Source organism: Neoarius graeffei, chromosome 18 (assembly GCF_027579695.1).
Source record: "Neoarius graeffei isolate fNeoGra1 chromosome 18, fNeoGra1.pri, whole genome shotgun sequence".
NCBI classification, from domain to species: Eukaryota; Metazoa; Chordata; class Actinopteri; order Siluriformes; family Ariidae; genus Neoarius; species Neoarius graeffei.
The window spans coordinates 26,537,268-26,558,341 of NC_083586.1; the positions used below are offsets into that span (position 1 = coordinate 26,537,268).

Below are 21,074 nucleotides of genomic sequence, written 5' to 3' on the forward strand. Positions count from 1 at the left end.
AGCGTTCAAGATTTCTGCGTTGGCCTAGCGGACCCAAGCGTCCACGAACTTGCGTCTAGCGGTGCCAAACTTTGACTGGGCATTGGTGGAGCGGGGGTGAACTTTGCCGGGGCAGAAAATTGCCCCCTCCTCACCGCTCGCAATATTTTGTGCAGCTCAAAACTTTCGGAGCGGTAGGAGGGCCCCTCGAGAAACATCAGCGGTGGCCGAGCGTATACGGCGTTGCTTTAACGGGGGCCAACTTTTGTTAAACGGTGGTGAACGGTTACGAGCGGTGATGAATTTTTTTCACCGCTCCAGGAACGCTCCAGCAAAGTTCGGGCGGTGTGACCGGGGCCTAAGGGAGCTGAGTCGAAGCATGCTCGAGTTTGGTGAAAGGTTAGTATCTCCCTCTGAGCTCTGTCCTTAGTGTTTTTCCAAGTACTTTTCTTGCTGTGTTGTTATTTTACGGTACTTTTTTTTAGTCACAACGCGCTAAAGTCCCCAGCTGTTTCTTTGTTTCCTCCTCACAAAGTCCATACGCATGAAGGTCGCGACAAAATTCTTCCCCAGCCGTACAGTTGCAATGTGCCGTGATCACTTCTTCTCCGTCTTGTTTAACTAAGATCCAGGTCTTTAAAGGGGTTTCTGATGATCTGTGAATGATTTAGCTGAGAGATAAGAGCCGACACAAGTGAGAATCAAGCCAACTGTTTGTTTGCACTTCAACTTGCAGTGCTTCATTGTAAAGACGCGAACGAAAAGCTTAACATGGGCAAAACCAATCCAGGATTCATTGGGCAGCGACTTGATATTGAGGTCCTTTACCCAGCCACATAGAAAAAAGTTTTCAGCCTCCATACTCTTCCACGCTTTCATCTGCTTTGCGGTGTAAAAGGCCGTCTGCAACACCAGATAGTTCGAGATGTCGGAGAACTTGACTGAAGGGTAGTTTTCCAGATCGTATGACAAATCCTTCTTTCCCAGACTGTAGGGGTCGATTCCATTGCACGTAGCGATCTTCTGAATATATCTAAAGCCAGCAGTGGCTTCTAGATTACGAGCGTGCTCTGATAACTTATCGCTAGTAGTTTGCACTACGGCAGCCGTTTAGACCACCAGCTATTTCACTTCCGGGAGAACTGTTAAGAAAAGTCACGTGACTGAAACCCAGCAATAGCAACAGCTAAGACTTGGACAGAAAAAGAAATGGTTATGTTTACCATGGGTGAGGAGACAGAAGAGAAACTGGAGTTGAAAAACCCAGACCCATCACAGTCTATCAGACTGAAAAACTGTATAACTCGCACTGAAGTCACAAGCTGCACAAGATGGCTGAAAACTCTGTAAGTGGTGCCAGCATGGATGTCCGTGTGTAGTGAAAAGGAGCTTAAAATACTTCTAGTAAGTCCTACGTCACTGTTATCATCTGACTTTTTGTGGTAAAGGTTTTGACACATGCACGAGAGAATGTCCAGGTGTTACACACCACCCCTGGCAGTTAGGAGGGGTGAACTTGAACATGAAAATATTCTGCGCAGTGGTACTTAAGGACCAGCATTGAGAATATCTGTTGGAATGCATTTTGATATGTGTGAAAATAACAGCACGATAATTCTGTCTTTCACAGGCTTGCTGAAATGGAAAATAGAAATGGCTCGTATGTGAATGAGAACATTTCTCCTAATGAGAGCATGTGAGCTGACCCCTTTATTGGTTTCAATACTAATTAATGATGACAGTTGATGCGTTAGTATGTGAAATGTGACCTGGTTATTAACATGTAGACAGTCGGTCCATGTGCATACATTGCACGTGCCAGCATTGTAGTCGAGTCACTAAACCTCAAGTCCGAGTCATTTAAAGAAAATTTCGAGTCCGAGAACGAGACTCCACCCGCACCATTTGATGGCTCTAGCTGCCTTTATGCGAACGCGTCTCTGCTACTGTGCTGGACTAGCGTTCCTGCTTGACTGCCCCATTTTAGTCAACAGGCTACGGATAAAAAGCTTGTTCATTGCTCAGCAAGCCCTGCCCACTATCAACAGGGCAATGAACACAGCGTGTCACTTCCTTCTCTGGGCGGAGTCTTGCCAAATGACGATTGAAGTTCGAGGTTGTCCCCGTCGTCTTCTCAATAGTTCTTCTACATATGGAACACACAGCAGTGCGGGGTTTTTTTCCCACTGCACGAGAAGTCTGTATAAGCAAAGCGGGCAATCCTAGAGGTGTTCTCTCCAGGCTTTTTAGCACCATTAACGTTAGTTTGTTCCTGAACATGACGTATGAACAGGTGAATGTGCATTCTCTTGCACGAAATTAGTGCAAAAAGTAATGTAGATATAAATATCTATCTTACAAAAAAAAATTCAGAAAAAATCCGAGTCCTCGTCTCCAATTTACGAGTCCGAGTCATCAGTGCTAAAGTCAAGTCACTAGTCCTTAAAATTAGGGCATGTGTCAGACTCGAGTACTACAAGCCTGACGCAAGCGATTATGTGCTAAGCCGAGCAAGCTTCCGCATTCATCTTATAAATGTTTGCTCTCAATCAGTAATACATTCTGCTTATATTCTTATTCAAAGCATATTCACTGTTGATCGTGTTTGCTTACAGTGGATATCGAAAGTCAGAAGTAAAACCAGGAATGAAGCTAGAGCTTTAAAGGAACAGTCCACCGTACTTCCATAATGAAATATGCTCTTATCTGAATTGAGACGAGCTGCTCCGTACCTCTCCGAGCTTTGCGCGACCTCCCAGTCAGTCAGACGCAGTCAGACGCGCTGTCACTCCTGTTAGCAATGTAGCTAGGCTCAGCATGGCCAATGGTATTTTTGGGGCTGTAGTTAGATGCGACCAAACTCTTCCGCGTTTTTCCTGTTTACATAGGTTTATATGACCAGTGATATGAAACAAGTTGAGTTACACAAATTGAAACGTAGCGATTTTCTATGCTATGGAAAGTCCGCACTATAATGACAGGCGTACTAACACCTTCTGCGTGCTTCGGCAGCGCACTGATATCTGAGCTCCGTATCAATGCGCTGTCGAAGCGCGCAGAAGGTGTTAGTACGCCTGTCATTATAGTGCGGACTTTCCATAGCATAGAAAATCGCTACATTTCAATTTGTGTAACTGAACTTGTTTCATATCACTGGTCATATAAACCTATGTAAACAGGAAAAACGTGGAAGAGTTTGGTCGCATCTAACTACAGCCCCAAAAAATACCATTGGCCATACTGAGCCTAGCTACATTGCTAACAGGAGTGACAGCGCGTCTGACTGACTGGGAGGTCGCGCAAAGCTCAGACAGGTACGGAGCAGCTCGTCTCAATTCAGATAAGAGCATATTTCATTATGGAAATACGGTGGACTGTTCCTTTAATGTGACCTTGAAACTAACAAAATTCAAGAGGGAAAGGAAAATATTAGAAAAATGTATTAAAACGAGAAAAAAATCCAAAAACACCCTGGATCCAGAAGTTTGAAGAAGAAGAAGCCTTTATTTGTCACATGCACACTCAAGCACAGTGAAATTCATCCTCTGCATTTAACCCATCCGAAGCAGTGAACACATGCACACACACACAAGTGAGCAATGAGTGCACACATACATATCCACCCAGAGCAGTGGGCAACCATACTACAGCGCCCAGGGAGCAGTTGGGGGTTAGGTGCCTTGCTCAAGGGCACTTCAGCCATGATACAGAGGAAGGCGAAGTGCTGTTCGTTCATTCACTCAACTCCTCTCATATTATTCCTGCCGGTCCTGGGACTTGAACCGGTGACACTTTAACCTTCAGGCCATGGCTGTCTCCATTTAATATTTTTGTGCAAGCACGCTTTGCTTTCAACACAGCATCAAGTCTTTTGGAATAAGATTTGAATAAGTCAGCTTTGCACACCTGGATGGTGTAATTTTCACCCTAGTTAACATTTATAATGATTTTATCTCCTTTAAATTACCAGAGGGTCTGTTCTGCATCCCACAGATTGTGTATGGGATACAGGTCTGGGCTCTGGAAGTCATTCCAAGACTTTGATCTTCCTTTTCTGAAACCATTCCTTGACTGAGGTGGATGTGCACTTTGTACCATTTTGGAAAAGCCCTCCCTTATGGCTATGAAGGTCATACTTTTTGGACATCTAGTCTTTCTTAACTAGAGTGCCAGTGCCAGGTGAAGAGAAAAACCATGACGTTACCATGTTTCAAGGTAGGTATGAACTTCTTTTGATGATAATTCTGTCTTTTGTGCCAGACATATTTTTTGAGTTAAGGCTGAAGGCTGGATTCCACCGGGGCTGATCGTGGCCACTTCAGACAATGCGTGTGATTCCACCACATGCACTGTGGCACATTTCAGAAGTGATGCTCCGCTAAAAATACATGCCTAGTCTAAATTTGCCGCAAGCCGCATTCAAGGCATGCAGAGCAGGCAGGAAGTGGGACGGCATTACATCACTACTTTAACGTCATAACTGATGGCACCAGGCCAGAAGTCAACTGGACAAAGAATTTTGACTGTCGTCAATTTCATCCTAGAAGTTGGAAAAGCACAAGGTGTAATTTTTTTAGGGTATAGCCTGCGCAAAGGATTTGTTGGTGGTGGTGGTGAGGGTGCATAGTCCTCATCTGCACCGCTTCGCTTCCCACCAGGGATCCAAGTGGCTAGCAAGGGAGCAGGACAACCAGGGCTGACGGGGGGCTGCACCTCTGATGATGGTTCCCAGGAGGATGGGGGGTGCATGTCTGCATTGACCACAGGAATCCCCAGAGCGTTTGGACTGCCTGGCTTTCAGCCTGTGTTCACCCTTCCACCAGTGATTCCAGGAATCACCCCCTTGCGGGCGTTGAGGTCACAGGACTCCAAATTCGGAAGAGTATTATATGACCCCACAAATAACAATAAACACAATTAAAACAGTCCAAACAAGAAACCATTTAACTACGTAGCCTACTTACCCAAGGCAGAAGCACAAAAGTTCAAGGAAAAATGACCTCTCATTTTTGTCTGAGCAATCAGGCAGACAAAATGCTTCGCTTCTGAAATGCTCCATACAACAGCAAAAGCGGGTTGCGGACATGTCATCACAGATCCATGCCTGGTAAGAATTAAAGCAACCCAAACTTTTGCATTCTTCTTTTGTGATGCTTTTCCAGGCTGCAGTTCTTGCTCGTTTCTTCCTTCACTCCTCTTCTTCAGGAGGGGAAATGCATGCTCCAGTTGAGTTAACTTCGGGTCAGTGTCTTGGCCAGTCTAAAACCTTCCACTTTCCTTCCTTAATTTAAGACCTTTGTTGTGTTGGCGGTGTGTTTTGGGTCATTGTCTTGCCGCTTGAAGTTATTCCATCAAAGATTAGCTCACTGTAAATTGGCAATGCTTCTGTAGATCTCTCTGAATTCATTCTACTGCTACCATCAGGACCATCAGTAAAATGTAGTGAGCCCATTCCAGAAGCAAGCACAAGCCATGGCACTACTTCCACCAGTCGCTTGACCAGTAACTCCTATGTTTTGGAGTATGATCAGCTTTCTCCATTTCTTTCTCCAAACTTTGGCCTTTCTTTCACTTTGGTAGAGATCAGAAATGGTCTCAGAACTTTTGTGACTCATTATGTGGTCATCATTTGTGGTATTTCTTTGCAAATTCTTCTCTGGCTTTCCAATTCTTTCTGCTGATGAGTGGTTTGCATCTTGTGGTATCACCTCAATATTTTTTTGCTTTTGGAGTTTTCCTAAAACGGTGGATTGGGATAGCTTTACCTCTACCCTGTGGAGGTTGTTGGTGATGTTATTGACTGTTGTTTCAGGGTTTTTCTTCGCAGTCCTATGTTTCTGTCATCAACTACTGCTGTTTTCCTTGGCCAACCTGTTCGATGTCTGGATGTTAGTACTCCCAGTGGTTCTTTTTCAGGGCATTTCAAACTCTTGTGAGAATACTTGTGCCAATGCTTGTGCAACCACTTATCATTGTTTTTCCCGCTTTTCACAACTTCTAAATGGCTTGCTTTTCTCCCATAAACGGCTCTCTGGTCTTCATGGCTCAAACCAGGATTCAGGGGTAATACAGTTGACCAAAACTAAAATTGACTAAGACTAAAACTATCAGCAAAAAATAATTTTCTCAATGGAAAAAAATATATATATAGTGTATATATTTAAATAAATAAAAACTAAAATGAACAATCCAACATGAAATAAAAATTGCAGGAAGAATCAGCCTTGTTTTCATTTTCGTTTTATTTTTCCCTTGAGACAGTAAAGGAATAATTCCAGAAGGTGGCATTAATATTTGCTGTGCAATACCTGAAGAAAAACCAACACTAAAGCTAAATAAAAACTAAAACCAACACTAAAGCTAAATAAAAACTAAAACTAATCAGTTCCTCAGAATAAAAGTTCAAGCAAATGTTGCCGTGTTCCAAGTTGATTAACACATTTAGAGGTCAATATCAGGAAATGAAAGCTCTAATTTCGATCTGTTGTCTCATATTCATCTTTTTCTTTCAAACCCAAATGTCTTGTATAGCAAAAAACCCCAAAAGAATTGGCCTTCCCATGCCACTACTTTTAATAGGAGACTGTATGCACTGTATTTCTTACATCACACTTGGGTAAAATGGAAAGAACTGGGGGAAAATGTTATATATCGAAGGAAAACCTACATATGATAAACATAATTTATTATAGTAAATAAAAAAAAAAGTGATTTATGACTGTTTAAACAGTTCAAAGTAGATATGGGTAGTGGTAACTCGGTGTTCAAGGTGTTTGATTACTGATCAGAAGGTTGCGAGTTCAAATCCCAGCACTGTCAGTCTGCCACTGCTGGGTTCCTGAGCCAAGACCTTTAAAGTGCATATTCTGAACCAATCTCATGTTTTTTTATATGAAAGAATGTCCCTTTACACACTCATCCAGAAGGGTAATTTTGCACAAGGCCATCTGTCTACAGCAGAAAAAAATAAAATAACAAAACGCGTCTGGAAAAATCCCAAGGGAGTCTGGAGCCAGATTCGTGACGTCACCTGCGGAAGCGCCAGCAGGCTGCGAGAGCTTTGCACGGTTTCAGTGCACAGCCTGTGTAGACCAAGCGCTCCCATTTCTCTCTCATTGTCCGGTCTTTTGGGAAACGATGAGTACTAATCCCATCAAGATTGGTGTTGCTACACCCTCCTACGATACATCTGTTAACCATTTTAATAATTACGCGATAACGTTGAAGAAATTTGCAGAAAACCACCAGGTCGTTTTCTCAAACAAACCAGCGCTGACGTAGGATTCAGAAGGAGGCGTCCCGCACGCGACGTCACGAAAATCAGTGTTTGCCGGGAAATCCAAATGCCAAGTTTTTTTCAGAGGCGGACCAATTTGCCTCAAATGGCTTGATTTCAACTGAATTTTTCTGGTATTGCGTAGGGTAAAAAAAATTGCAGAGAATGCAGAATGTGACAGATATTTGACCAAAGTTTAATATAAAATAGGAGAATGACATTGATCTTGCTCCTGAATTTACCCATGATATGCCCTTTAACCCTCAGTTGTATAAATGAGATAAATGTAAGTTGCTCTGGATAAGGGCGTCTGTCGAATTCCATAAGTGGAAAAAAAAAGGCTTAGAAAAATTATTTCTCACACTGAAGTTTTTAGTATTTCTATTGCATAAGGCAGATGTAAAATGAGCAATTTTTTTAATGGAAAATGTTCTTTTCAATGGGTCAAAAAAAAGTGCCTTTTTTTTTAAACAAGTAAATCAGGCCTCATTTTATTACCTAGCATTGTTTAAAGCTAGACTGCCTTTCAGATTTTTCAAGCGTAGGTCATGAAAAGAATTTTCCTGACACCCAGTTATTTCTGTTTAGTGGACCGAAAGCTACTGAATTCGAATCACAGACTTCCAATTTTATTAGTTTTTTAAAAATAGAACAATTAATGAATTTAGAGCCACGTGGCCCTAAATTCTCTATTATTTCCTGCTTCACCATGACCCAATTCAAGATACTACGTCATGCATGACGTGTGGGCTTTCCCTGTTCGCGCAAGGCATTGTGGGATACAAATTTGAAACAGGAGAGGAAAAATGGAGGATGCGAATGAAACGTAAAAGACCGACTACGGTAACAGAAAGCGAGAACAAAAGGCGTTATGTTGCGAAGGAAAAGAAACACTAATAAATATCGGTGGTCAGCTGTTCGTTTAGCGACAGAATGATGGAACTGTCAGTGCACGGTCAAGGTAAACCTGTAGATGGCAGTAATCCAACACTGTGGATGCCAGCTGCCGTAAAACCCAAAAGAAGACAGTAAACCTGCGCATGTGCACACGGACTTCCTCTGTCTTCCTTTCATGCGCATTATTTGCTCGGGAATCGCCTCAAATTAAATAACTTCCCAGCCACAGAATGGCCTTTTTTTTTCTTTTTAGATATTGCAGAAATAAACTCATCACAATGACCGACTTTCAGAGGGAACGAAATTTCACCGATTTTATGAAATCGAAAGGCCGTCTAGCTTTAGCTAAATACGTAGGAATTTAAATACTTAATCTATGCAGAAATATTTCAGATTTTCCATATAGTAAACATACAAATGTGAATTTCTGTACTTTTATATGTGAATTATGTTTTCTGATTGTCATAGGGATGATGAGCATCTACTGATCCAACACTACTGCCAGAGTCTTAATCAGGGCTCCCCCTTAAACCATCCACAGAGTCCAGCACAGATCCTCATTTCAATGGAGACTGAAGAAAAGGGGGAACTTGAGAGAGTTCTCAATGATCTGGAGCAGGAGAATAGGTTTGAACGTATTTAAATCTCTATTCAAGAGCATGGATACTTGTTACAAGGCAATTAATTATCACGCTCAATGTTTTAGGAGGCTCCAGGCAGAATACGATCGGCTTAAAAAGGCCCACGACCACAAGGGGTTTTCACCTCTTCCTTCGCCTCCACCGATGCTACCTGTCTCACCCCAGAATCGTGACGCCGAGCTCATCGCGGAGGCCAAACTACTGAGACAACACAAGGGTCGCTTAGAGGCAAGAATGCAAATCCTGGAAGACCATAACAAGCAGCTGGAGTCTCAGCTTAAGAGGCTTAGACAGCTACTAGAGCAGGTGGGTAGCAGATTACTTTTAGAAATGAAATGAAAATACGTTTCATGTTTTATTTGCAAAAACAATTTATGTATGAAATGCACGATATGGCCAAAAGTCGGACGTATGCAATTTTGTAGCTTTAAGATTTCCCTTCACTCGAACTAAGGGGCCTAGAACACTTTTTTGTTCCAGCACAACGGCGACCCAGAGCAAAGAGATGATTTGCCAAGGTCAGTACAAGAACATAGTCCTGACCACAACCCAGCTGAACACCTTTGGGATGACACTGGGTGCCTTCTTGCCCAGTGTCAGAGCCTTCCCTCAGTAACGCTCTTGTGGCTGAAAGGGCACAAATCCCCGTAGCAATCTAGTGGAAAGCCTTCCTAAAAGATTGGAGGCTCAGCAAAAAGGGGACCAAATCCAGAGTAATGCCAATGGTGTTGAAATAGGATGTTCAAGGACAGACTGGAATGTGATGTCAGGTGACCACAAACTTTTGGCCATATTTTGTACTTTGGATTATATCGGTACGTCGTCCCAAAAAAACGAGTACACGTGGCTACTGCTTATAAATAAAACAGTTTTCTGATCCCATGTCCATACAGTAAATATAGCATACACACAGTGCTGAGCGTAAATGAGTACGCCCCCTTTTGAAAAGTAACATTTTAAACAATATCTCAATGAACACAAACAATTTCCAAAATGTTGACAAGACAAAGTTTAATATAACATCTGTTTAACTTATAACGGGAAAGTAAGGTTAATAATATAAACTTAGATTACACATTTTTCAGTTTTACTCAAATTAGGGTGGTGCAAAAATGAGTACACCCCACAACAAAAACTACTCCATCTAGTACTTTGTATGGCCGCCATGATTTTTAATGACAGCACCAAGTCTTCGAGGCATGGAATGAACAAGTTGGCGACATTTTGCAACATCAATCTTTTTCCATTCTTCAACAACGACCTCTTTTAGTGACTGGATGCTGGATGGAGAGTGATGCTCAACTTGTCTCTTCAGAATTCCCCAGAGGTGTTCGATTGGGTTCAGATCAGGAGACATACTCGGCCACTGAATCACTTTCACCCTGTTCTTCTTCAGAAATCCAACAGTGGCCTTAGATGTGTGTTTAGTCATGTTGGAAAAGTGCATGACGACCAAGGGCACGGAGTGATGGTAGCATCTTCTCTTTCAGTATAGAGCAATACATCTGTGAATTCATGATGCCATCAATGAAATGCAGCTCCCCGACACCAGCAGCACTCATGCAGCCACACATAAGGACACTGCCACCACCATGTTTCACTGTAGGCACCATGCAGTTTTCCTTGTATTCCTCACCTTTGCAACGCCATACAGTTTTGAAGCCATCAGTTCCAAAAACATTTATCTTGGTCTCATCACTCCAGAGTATCGAGTCCCAGTAGTCTTCATCTTTGTCAGCATGGGCCCTGGCAAACTCTAGGCGGGCTTTTTTGTGCCTGGGCTTTAGGAGAGGCTTCTTTTGTGGACGGCGTCCATGCATGCCATTCCTCTGCAGTGTACGCCGTATCGTGTCACGGGAAATAGTCACCCCAGTTTGGCTTTCTACTTCTTTAGATAACTGCAGTGAACTTGCATGCCGATTTTCTTCAACGCTTCTCATCAGAAGACGCTCCTGTCGAGGTGGTAACTTCCGTGGATGACCTGGACGTCTCTGTGAGATGGTTGCAGTGCCATCTTTCTTAAATTTTTGTACCACTTTTGCTACAGTATTCTGACTGATAAGTAAAGCTTTGCTGATCTTCTTGTAGCCTTCAGCTTTGTGGTGGAAAGAAATTATTTTCTTTGGGGAATTCTGAAGAGACAAGTTGAGCATCACTCTCCATACAGCATCCAGTCACTAAAAGAGGTTGTTGTTGAAGAATGGAAAAAGATTGATGTTGCAAAATGTCGCCAACTTGTTCATTCCATGCCTAGAAGACTTGGTGCTGTCATTAAAAATCATGGAGGCCATACAAAGTACTAGATGGTAGTAGTTTTTGTTGTGGGGTGTACTCATTTTTGCACCACCCTAATTTGAGTAAAACTGAAAAATGTGTAATCTAAGTTATGTTATTAACCTTACTTTCACGTTATAAGTTAAACAGATGTTATATTAAACTTTGTCTTGTCAACATTTTGGAAATTGTGTGTGTTCATTGAGATATTGTTTAAAATGTTACTTTTCAAAGGGGGTGCACTCATTTACGCTCAGCACTGTACATGTTATCAATGATACTCGCCTCATCTCTTGCAATCATCACCAAGCTGTGAGCAGCATCAGGGCTCGTAGTATTTTGGTTACTGTGTTTTGTTCAAAATGCTGTGCTGTGAACTATATCTGTTTTCAAAATAGTAAGAAAGCACTCGTTCATGAATTGTCTTAGAAGCATTATTTCGTACTAATGAGCACATTTTGCCAAAAGGACCGAACAAAAGCTGTGATAATCATAAAGGTACATTTTCTTAAAATCAGTCGGGTTCAATGCCCAAACTGATAATCCACATCAGTTTTTCTTTGGCTAATTAGACACAAGGTACGCCACCACTCTTGCCAGAGCGGTTGGGGGTTAGGCGCCTTGCTCAAGGGCACTTAAGCCAGTCCTGCTGGTCCAGGAAATCGAACCAGTAACCTTTTGGTCCCAAAGCTGTTTCTCTAACCATTAGGCTATCGCTTTCTTAAAATAAACACCACTTACTTGATATCGAATCATTAGCCTCGGTGAAGCATGAGGTGAATTTCGTTTATCTTTTTATCTTCAGATAATACAGAGTTATAACGAGGTTTTTCTTATTTCGTTTCTGGTTCTGATTGGTTCCGAAGTTTATCAAGAACTAGAACGGGTAATCGAACTTGATCAGGATAAGTGCTGATTGGTTACGAAGTTTCGCTATTGTTACACTCATTCTTACAACACGATGACATAGTGGGTACTGCCTCGCTTCGCCTCTGTGACGCAGTAGCCACAAAATCTTAAAGGGGAACTGAAGGCAAATGTTTTTATTCTCAAAATTCTCTCTCATTTTATTAAATATCGGAATACATTTTTGATCGCTATTTTGTCACTGCTATAGCAAGTTATGAGTGTTTTTGAAATATGCTCTGTAATCTATCAGTCCATATGTCAAAGCAATGGCTGGAAATGAGATTCGTTAAGACCTGTGCGAGACATCGTAGGACGGGAGTAAAACGTACAGCAGAAATCAAACTGTGTCCAAAATCGCTTACTCGTTCATTGCTCCCTATATAGGGAATTACTGTATAGAGGACTATATAATGAGCTCATTGGTAAAATGAAAAGATGCTTTCGGACACTAGTCCGTCGCACTGGTATTTACGTCATTACTGTCGCACAATTAGAACGTGCCAGATCGGTCGGCTGGTGGGTTTTCAAAATAATAAATAAATAAATGCATGTGTTTTTGTGATAAATCCATATTATACTGAGCGCATTTCCCACATTAATCAATACAAAGTAGCTGCATCTTTCAGCTCTTCTAAATCGAGGCTGAATACTTTCTTCTTTGCCGCTGCCTTTTATTCAGTCAAATTTTAGGCTTTTAATTTGATTTCTTTCAGCGTGACCGCAATGCATGATGGGATATATTACTTTGGTTAGGGACCATCGTTGTACACCACTTTTCGTGATGCATTGTGGGACACTTGAGTGCACTATATAGGGTGTAAATAATCCTCACTGAGGTTTCGGACAGCGCTACAAAATGGCGTCCTCACTGCGTAGTGCCCTATATAGTGAATAGGGAGCGATTTCGGACACAGGGAAAGCGACCAACATCTGCCAACGTTGTCAGAAGACGCACGCGCCCTCCTTCGAATGCTGACGTAATCAAGCCGGAAGTTTTGTTTGTTTTGATAGCAATCAGGAAAGTTTGTAAAAAAGTCGGCAGTAATCGTCATTTAAACTCGTTTTTGTGTAATATTTTGTTTGGGAAACAGTTTTCAAAATGGCGGCACTGACACCTGGCTGACACTTCACGTTTCGAAGTCTCGCACAAGTCTCGTGAAGATCGCGCGGATAAGCGACGCCTGCCGTGGTACAAACGGACTAAATTCAACACGGCTAAAAACCAAATAGGCCGATAAGTATAATATTTAATTGCAATTAGTTGCCAATACGAGTCACGATATAAGGTTAATAAAACTGAAAACATAATTGAATAACACGTTAATTAAGAAATAAAGCAAGTTTAAAAATGACATCAGTTCCCTTTTAAAGTTCGTCTTTGTATGACAATGACCCTTAGTTTCATTTTTGCAGCTTTGAATATAATGCGGTGGCACGGTGGTGTAGTGGTTAGCGCTGCCGCCTCACAGCAAGAAGGTCCGAGTTCGAGCCCCGTGGCCGGCGAGGGCCTTTCTGTGCGGAGTTTGCATGTTCTCCCCGTGTCCGCGTGGGTTTCCTCCGGGTGCTCCGGTTTCCCCCACAGTCCAAAGACATGCAGGTTAGGTTAACTGGTGACTCTAAATTGACCGTAGGTGTGAATGTGAGTGTGAATGGTTGTCTGTGTCTATGTGTCAGCCCTGTGATGACCTGGCGACTTGTCCAGGGTGTACCCCGCCTTTCGCCCATAGTCAGCTGGGATAGGCTCCAGCTTGCCTGCGACCCTGTAGAACAGGATAAAGCGGCTAGAGATAATGAGATGAGATGAGATGAATATAATGCTTGCAGTGTGTTAACTGCTTCCTATAAGCCCCTCCTGTAGGAATATTCCTCCCATTGGTTAGCAGTGGATTAATGGTGTTTATGAAAATGTATTAACACTTGAGATGTGTAGTTGTGCCTCTTCACATGTGAAATAAGTGAACAATAAGGGAGAAAAATAAGGTGGCGAGTTCAAAGATTCCATGTGTGGTGAATGGTCAAAGCGCTGCAACCTTAATGGGAATGTTGGTTATTTTTCTTCATTAAAAACTGAAATTACTGACTTAGGGACCGTCATAGTGAATATGTGGCCCTTTTCCACTACCCTTTTTCAGCTCGCTTCAGCTCACTTCAGCCCGACACGGCTCGTGTTTCGACTACCTCAAAACAGCACGACTCAGCTCGCTTCAGCCCTGCTTAGCACCCAAAACTCGCAGGGTTTTGGAGTAGGGCTGAAGCGAGCCAAACCGAGCTGAGTGAGGCTAGGGGCGTGAGGAGACACTGTGCACTGATTGGTGAGGAGGAGTGTCCTCACATGCCCACACACGCCCCGCGAGCATGCTGGGATCTGTAAACACCGTAAACCCGGAAGAAGAAGAATTACGAGAATTTCTGGAGCCTTATGCGCCTCGCCTCATCTATACGCTCTTGCCAGTATCTGTTGGCGTTGTCGGTGACAACAAGCCACAGCACCAAGACCAGCAACACTAACGACTCCATGTCCTCCATGTTTATTGTTTACTCTCCGGGTCGTGAGACTACCGCTTAAAAGATCACTGATGTCACTGTTTGCGCCGCTTAACGACATCACGTGACGTCCACCCACTTTCGCTAACTCCACCCAATGTGTCCACCCACTTCCAGCCAGCACGGTTCAGCGCGGTTGTAGTCGAAATGCAACTCCAACAGCCCCACTCAGCTCGACTCAGCACGGCACGGCTCAGCCCGACTCAGCCGCGTTTGTAGTGGAAAAGCGGCATTGGACACCAGGACGTCATCCTGATGGACACCAGGAAAAATAGCCTTGTTTATAACAAGTGCTAATGGTGATTCCGAATAAAAATGAAATGAAATGAAATGGAGAGTGAGAGACGCCTGCAAGCATTGGAGATCAGTGAGAGAAGGGAAATTCATGGGTGGTACACAGGAATACCTTTTTCTAAAAGAGCAAACTGTTTGCAAAGGCAGTTTACAGCTGTGGAAACAACTGCCCAGATGTGGACAGTCTAATGCTGTGTTCACATATATACCGGTACGAAAGTGGTATAACTGCATCGATACAAAGTATACCGGTACAGTTTAGTGCATCTGTCCACACTAGTGAGAAATGTTTGCAGTTTTCTTTCACGGTAGTTGAAATGCGCGTGCGCGAAATGTTTCCGTGGTTACCGAGTAACTTCCTTCCGAGAATATGGCGGATGAAACAACGTGTGTGTGCTTTTTGTTGTCGATGTACAGTCTGTATTTCTGGTGGTCATTTATTCAGTCGAATCGTATAAAACGCGCGAGGCAGTTGAGAAACAAACAAACAAAGAAAACGAATCTCCCTTTCTTTGCTCCATGTAGCTCCACGGTCGTTTTGAGCCATTTTGACGTTTTATTTACAGCTGGAAAGCACGTGCGTATTGTATTGTATGAATAACCCGGAAGACATAGGAATGGTTCATTGCGCATGCGCATTATATTTGTATCGATACAGAACCGCTTCATCTGTCCACACTACAACGAAGCGCTACAGTACCGATACTGTACCGGTACGAAACCCATACATTTGTGGGTTTCGTACCGATACAGTTATACCGCTACAGTACCGGTATAGTTGCTAGTGTGGACAGGTGTTGCGGTACGAAAGTAGTTTCGTATCGGTACAAAATCCCTAGTGTGGACAGGGTATAACTTGAGTTGTTTCAGTTTGTGGTGCACAGGAGGGGAATACCGCCCCCCCCCCCCCCCCAAATTCCTTGTCCTAGGAGTGAAATGAATGACAATGACTGCATTTAGAAGCTGTCCAATGAGGTTTAAACTACAGCTGTTTATCTACCATTGAAAATAAAAGTGAATTTTACAAATGCTGGCTGGAATGAGGCTTTGCATGGGCTAGGGCTTCGCAAGGTCTTTGTAAGGGCTTCAAAGAGGTTCTTTTCATGCTTTACTGATGTGTATTGGGTTGCGTCCATCCATTTTACTGTGACAGTACAGTAATTAAAGGGAGCTAGCTAATTGTACATGTTTAGTACCTTCACTGTTTACCTCTTCTCTAGCTAAATGCATTATAAGAAGGATTTTTTTTAAAGTCTCTTCAAAACGTGGCAAATCCCATAAAAACATTTTCAAATAAATGCAAACAATTTAAATTAAAAAAAAAAAATCGCACTTAGAGCGATTTTAAAATTTTCTATGTTTTGGTCATTTGCTATTCACGCTGCTTGTAAAAGAACCAAAAAGCAACAAACATCCGCTGAGGGCTGTGGAGGAGAGGCCAGGGCTGACGACTCCTAATACTCTTTCATTCAATGGTCAGAAAAAGGCAAACAAAACAAGTACATACAGTGCCTTGCAAAAGTATTCATCCCCCTTGGTGTGTGTCCTGTTTTGTCACATTGCAAGCTGGAATTAAAATGGATTTTTGGAGGGTTAGCACCATTTGATTTACACAACATGCCTACAGCTGTAAAGGAGCACATTTGTTGTTTTATTGTGACACAAACAATAATTAAGATGAAAAAACTGAAATCTGGAGTGTGCATAGATATTCACCCCCTTTCGTATGAAACCCCTAAATAAGAACTGGTCCAACTAATTCACTTCCTAAGCAGTGGCGGCACCCCCCGCCAAGTTACGATGGGAGTCCTTTGACTATTTACAAGGAAGAAAAGGAGAGAGTAGTGTGAATAAACAGCCTGCTGCACACTTTTGTTTTCCCTTATTAAATCCTTCATCCCGGCGCCCCGGCAGCATCTCTTTGTACTGTAGGTTGGTAGCACCCATTCGCGCCAAAACTGATGCAAATTAGCCTGGCCCTGACATCACTGATTGCCTCCAGTTTCCGGGATTTTCCTTGTTTGGCTTACGCAGAACTGCAAAACCCATCACTTTTAGTAGACAAGCTGATTTATGAATATTCTGTGGACTAATTAACCCGTTGCTGTGGCAACTGTCTAGAAATGTCTGGTCTCCTTGGGTACTCGTGCCAAAGCAGGGACCCTGTGACAGCAAGGCTATGACAGCGTCGCTATATTTGTATCTGACTGTTAACTCGTGTCCTGTCCGGATGGCTAGATAGCGTTCACGAGGCGTACAAGCCGTTTCGGGCGCCCAAAAACTCAATGCTGGTCTAGAGCTCCATGAATTCGCTTGCTGCCCTGACCACTCACTGAAAATCAGTATGAGGAGGAGTTTCAGACAAATATCTGTTGCAAACGTTTTGGGCTCGACAAAGGCACCCAAGTTGCTTGATGATAACGAGGTAAGTTTTCAGTATAAATTTTTTTTAATTTCCCAAGTCAAGTTTCACAAACCAAGAAATGAATGACTGTTTACTCGCACTGAAGACTAAAGGAAAGACAGTTATTCGTGCTCTTGCTTTATACCACGTAGCTGAGCAGGTATATAAATCTATTGGCTCTTTAATTCAACAACGACACTGAGGACAAATTTTCTCGCGTTTTGTTTTTGTGTGTGTGGAGGGGGATTCCATGAGAAAACTAAGGGAATGTAGTTTTTCCAATTTACCGATACAGCCCCATATGTCATTCATACATGCTTTAATACACCAATATCGCACAGTTTTGATTTGAAAAATATGCAACAAACAGAAGAAAAATTCATTCGCACCTGATCCGGGGTCACGACCGGTCATTACCAGTCAGCTGGATTTCCCGGGAGCTGACAACGGTCCTTGAAGGATCGGGAATATTACTTTCACAGGCTTATTCCTCGGTCAAAACAGGATTGCCAAGAGATGTGATCGGTTTTTAGGTATTATTACATGTTTCTTCAAATTTTCCAAGGCTATTTGACCTAATCATTGAAATATTTGACTAGCACTGTGTGAAGTTTCGTCATGATACGTATTGACAGCCACTCAGTGCGAGTACGACTTGTCTGGTCAGTTCATTGTATCCACATAAGAATGCACTACTTTTGGTTCCTTCAATTAAGCAAGGTACATTTGAACATTGTATGTGTATTTACTCACATGTAAACACAGTAGAAAGTACCAAACCCATGGTAAGAAAGTGTTATCCTCTCAACGATACTAAGTAGATGTCATTACGTTATCATATCATTGGTTCTGTTTCATATAGAAAAAAATACATGGACGAAAGGTACTCTAATAGAGACATTAAACTTAGCTTTACGCCATCAAAATTTGCCTCTCAAAATGCAGGTAATAGCGTTTTAGAGGGTTAAAAATTCCAAAATTTCCCAGGGGGCATGCCCCCGGACCCCCCTAGATTTGCCACGCCTTCACCATGCAACACGTCGGCCCCCCCATCCAAAACTTCCTGCCACCACCTCTGATAAGTAACTTAATTAGTTGATTAAGATCCAACTGTGCGCAAAGAGTCACGTGATCTGTCACATGATGTCTGTATAAATCAACCTGTTCTGGAAGGACCCTGACTCTGCAACACTACTAAGCAAGCAACATGAGAACCAAGGAGCCTCCAAACAGGTCAGAGACAAAGTTGTGAAGAAGTATAGATCAGGGTTGGTTTTATAAAAAAAAAAAAAGTCCCAAGCTTTGAATATCCCAGGAAGCACCATTAAATCCATTATAGCAAAATGGACAGAATATGGCACCACTACAAACCTGACAAGAGAAGGCCACCCACCAAAACTCACAGACTGGGAAAGAATGGCATTAATCAGAGATGCAACAAAGACACCCAAGATAACACTGAAGGAGCTGCAAAGATCCACAGTGGAGATGGGAGTATCTGTCCATAGGACCACTTTAAGCCATACACTCCACAGAGTGAAGCTTTATCGAAGAGTGGCCAGAGTTTGCCCCACAGCATGTGCCTGACTCCCCAAACACATGGAAGAAGATTCTCTGGTCAAATGAGACAAAAATTTAACTTTTTGGCCATCACGGGAAACGCCATGTGTGGCGCAAACCCAACACCCTGAGAACACCATTCCTACAGTGAAGCATGGTGGTGGCAGCATCATGCTGTGGGGATGTTTTTCATCTGCAGGGACAGGAAAGCTGGTCAGGACTGAAGGAAAGATGGATGGCACTAAATACAGGGCAATTCTGGAGGAAAACCTGTTCAAGTCAGTCATTGGTTTGAGACTGGGATGAAGGTTCACTGTCTAGCAGGACAATAACCCGAAACACTCTGCTAAAGCTACACTGGAGTGGTTTAAAGGGAAACATTTAAATGTCTTAGAATGATTTAATCAAAGCCCAGACCTCAATCCAATTGAGAATCTGTGGCATAGCTTAAATATTGCTGTACACCAACGCAAGCCATCTAACTTGAAGGAGTTGGAGCAGTTTTGCCTTGAGGAATGGGCAAAAATCCCAGTGGCTAGATGTGCTAAGCTAATAGAGAGATACCCCAAGAGACTTGCAGCTGTCATTGCAGCAAAAGGTGGCTCTATAAAGTATTGACTTTGGGCGTGAATACCTATGCACACTCCAGATTTCTGTTTTTTCATCTTAATTATTGTTTGTGTCACAATGAAACAACAATTTGCACCTTTAAAGTGAGAGGCATATTGTGTAAATCAAATGGTGCTAACCTGCCAAAAATCCATTTTAATTCCAGCTTGTAATGCGACAAAACAGGACAAACACCAAGGGGGATGAATACTTTTGCAAGGCACTGTATATGGTCCACATATCGAGACCAGATCTTATTCCTCCAGCACTTCAGCTCTGTTCTTATGCTGTGTATTTGCTGTTGTGAAGTTTCTCCAAGATATACAATACCAGTTTAGTTTTTGATTAACCTCTCCTAACCTTCAGTGTTTAAAACCTAGATACACTCTAGTGCATAGGTGTACATGCCAAGACCTTACTGGAAAGTTGCACAGTGTCAGTTACTCATTATCTCATCTCATTTTCTCTAGCCGCTTTATCCTGTTCTACAGAGTCGCAGGCAAGCTGGAGCCTATCCCAGCTGACTACGGGCGAAAGGCGGGGTTCACCCTGGACAAGTCGCCAGGTCATCACAGGGCTGACACATAGACACAGACAACCATTCACACTCACATTCACACCTACGGTCAATTTAGAGTCACCAGTTAACCTAACCTGCATGTCTTTGGACTGTGGGGGAAACCGGAGCACCCGGAGGAAACCCACGCGGACACGGGGAGAACATGCAAACTCCGCACAGAAAGGCTCTCGCCGGCCCCGGGGCTCGAACCCGGACCTTCTTGCTGTGAGGCGACAACACTAACCACTACACCACCGTGCCGCCAGTTACTTATTATTTGCAATAAATAAACTTTCAGTAGTCACCAATTCTCTTTTCCTCTATTCACTTTCATACATTCTGGACTACATGTGTATTTTGAGGTAGCCTGTGCAGCTTGTGATCACAGGTGGAGCTACAGTTTCCAGTCCTCCAAATATGAGAGACGGTTTTTTTTTCCTCTTCTGTTTTTGTCCCCCGCTGGCCAAAAGACCCAAAGGGGGATTATGTTGTGGCGATTTCCGTCCGTCCATCCGTCCTGGGAAGGGTACTCACCTTCTGAAATCGACTTCTCTCTCAATTTTTGGAGGAATTTCACGAAACTTGACAGGATTCTTTTGTTACATGTCGGCAATACGCATATTGTAATTTTGTTAAATTGGGTCGCATTTTACCAGAGTTACAGCCCTCGATTTAACAAAATTATAATTTGACAATTTCATGAATGTGTTTTCCTTCTGAAATCAACCTCTCTCACAATTGTTGGAGGAATTTCACCAAACTTGGCAAAAGGCATTGTTATATGTTGGTAACATGCATCTTGTTATTTTGTTCAATTGGGTCGCATTTTACCAGAATTGTGGCCATTGATTTAACAACCTTGTACTTTGACGATTTCATGAAGGTGTGCTTGCCTTCAGAAATCAACTCCTCTCACAATTTGTGTTGGAATTTCACCAAACTTGGCAAAAGGTTGTGTTATATGACAGTTATACGCATATTGAAATTTTGTTTAATTTGGCCAAATTTTACCAGAGTTATGCCCTTGATTATTAACGAACTTGTATTTTGGCAATTTCATCAAGGTGTGCTTGCTTTCTGAAATAAACTTCCCTCACAATTTTATCCCCCGCTGGCTGAAAGGCCCGA

The 21,074-nt window shown here is 42.7% G+C and overlaps 1 protein-coding gene across 4 annotated transcripts in view; it reads left to right on the top strand.

The window, feature by feature from the left end:
- Window positions 1-21,074, top strand: part of dmd (dystrophin) — a 509,910-nt gene that overhangs the window by 443,776 nt on the left and 45,060 nt on the right. For all 4 annotated transcript variants that reach the window (XM_060898614.1, XM_060898611.1, XM_060898612.1 and 1 more), the window contains 3 exons: window positions 1,610-1,675; window positions 8,621-8,779; window positions 8,859-9,099. In XM_060898614.1, the coding sequence (XP_060754597.1) occupies window positions 1,610-1,675; window positions 8,621-8,779; window positions 8,859-9,099 (466 nt within the window). The remainder of the gene's footprint in view (window positions 1-1,609; window positions 1,676-8,620; window positions 8,780-8,858; window positions 9,100-21,074) is intronic.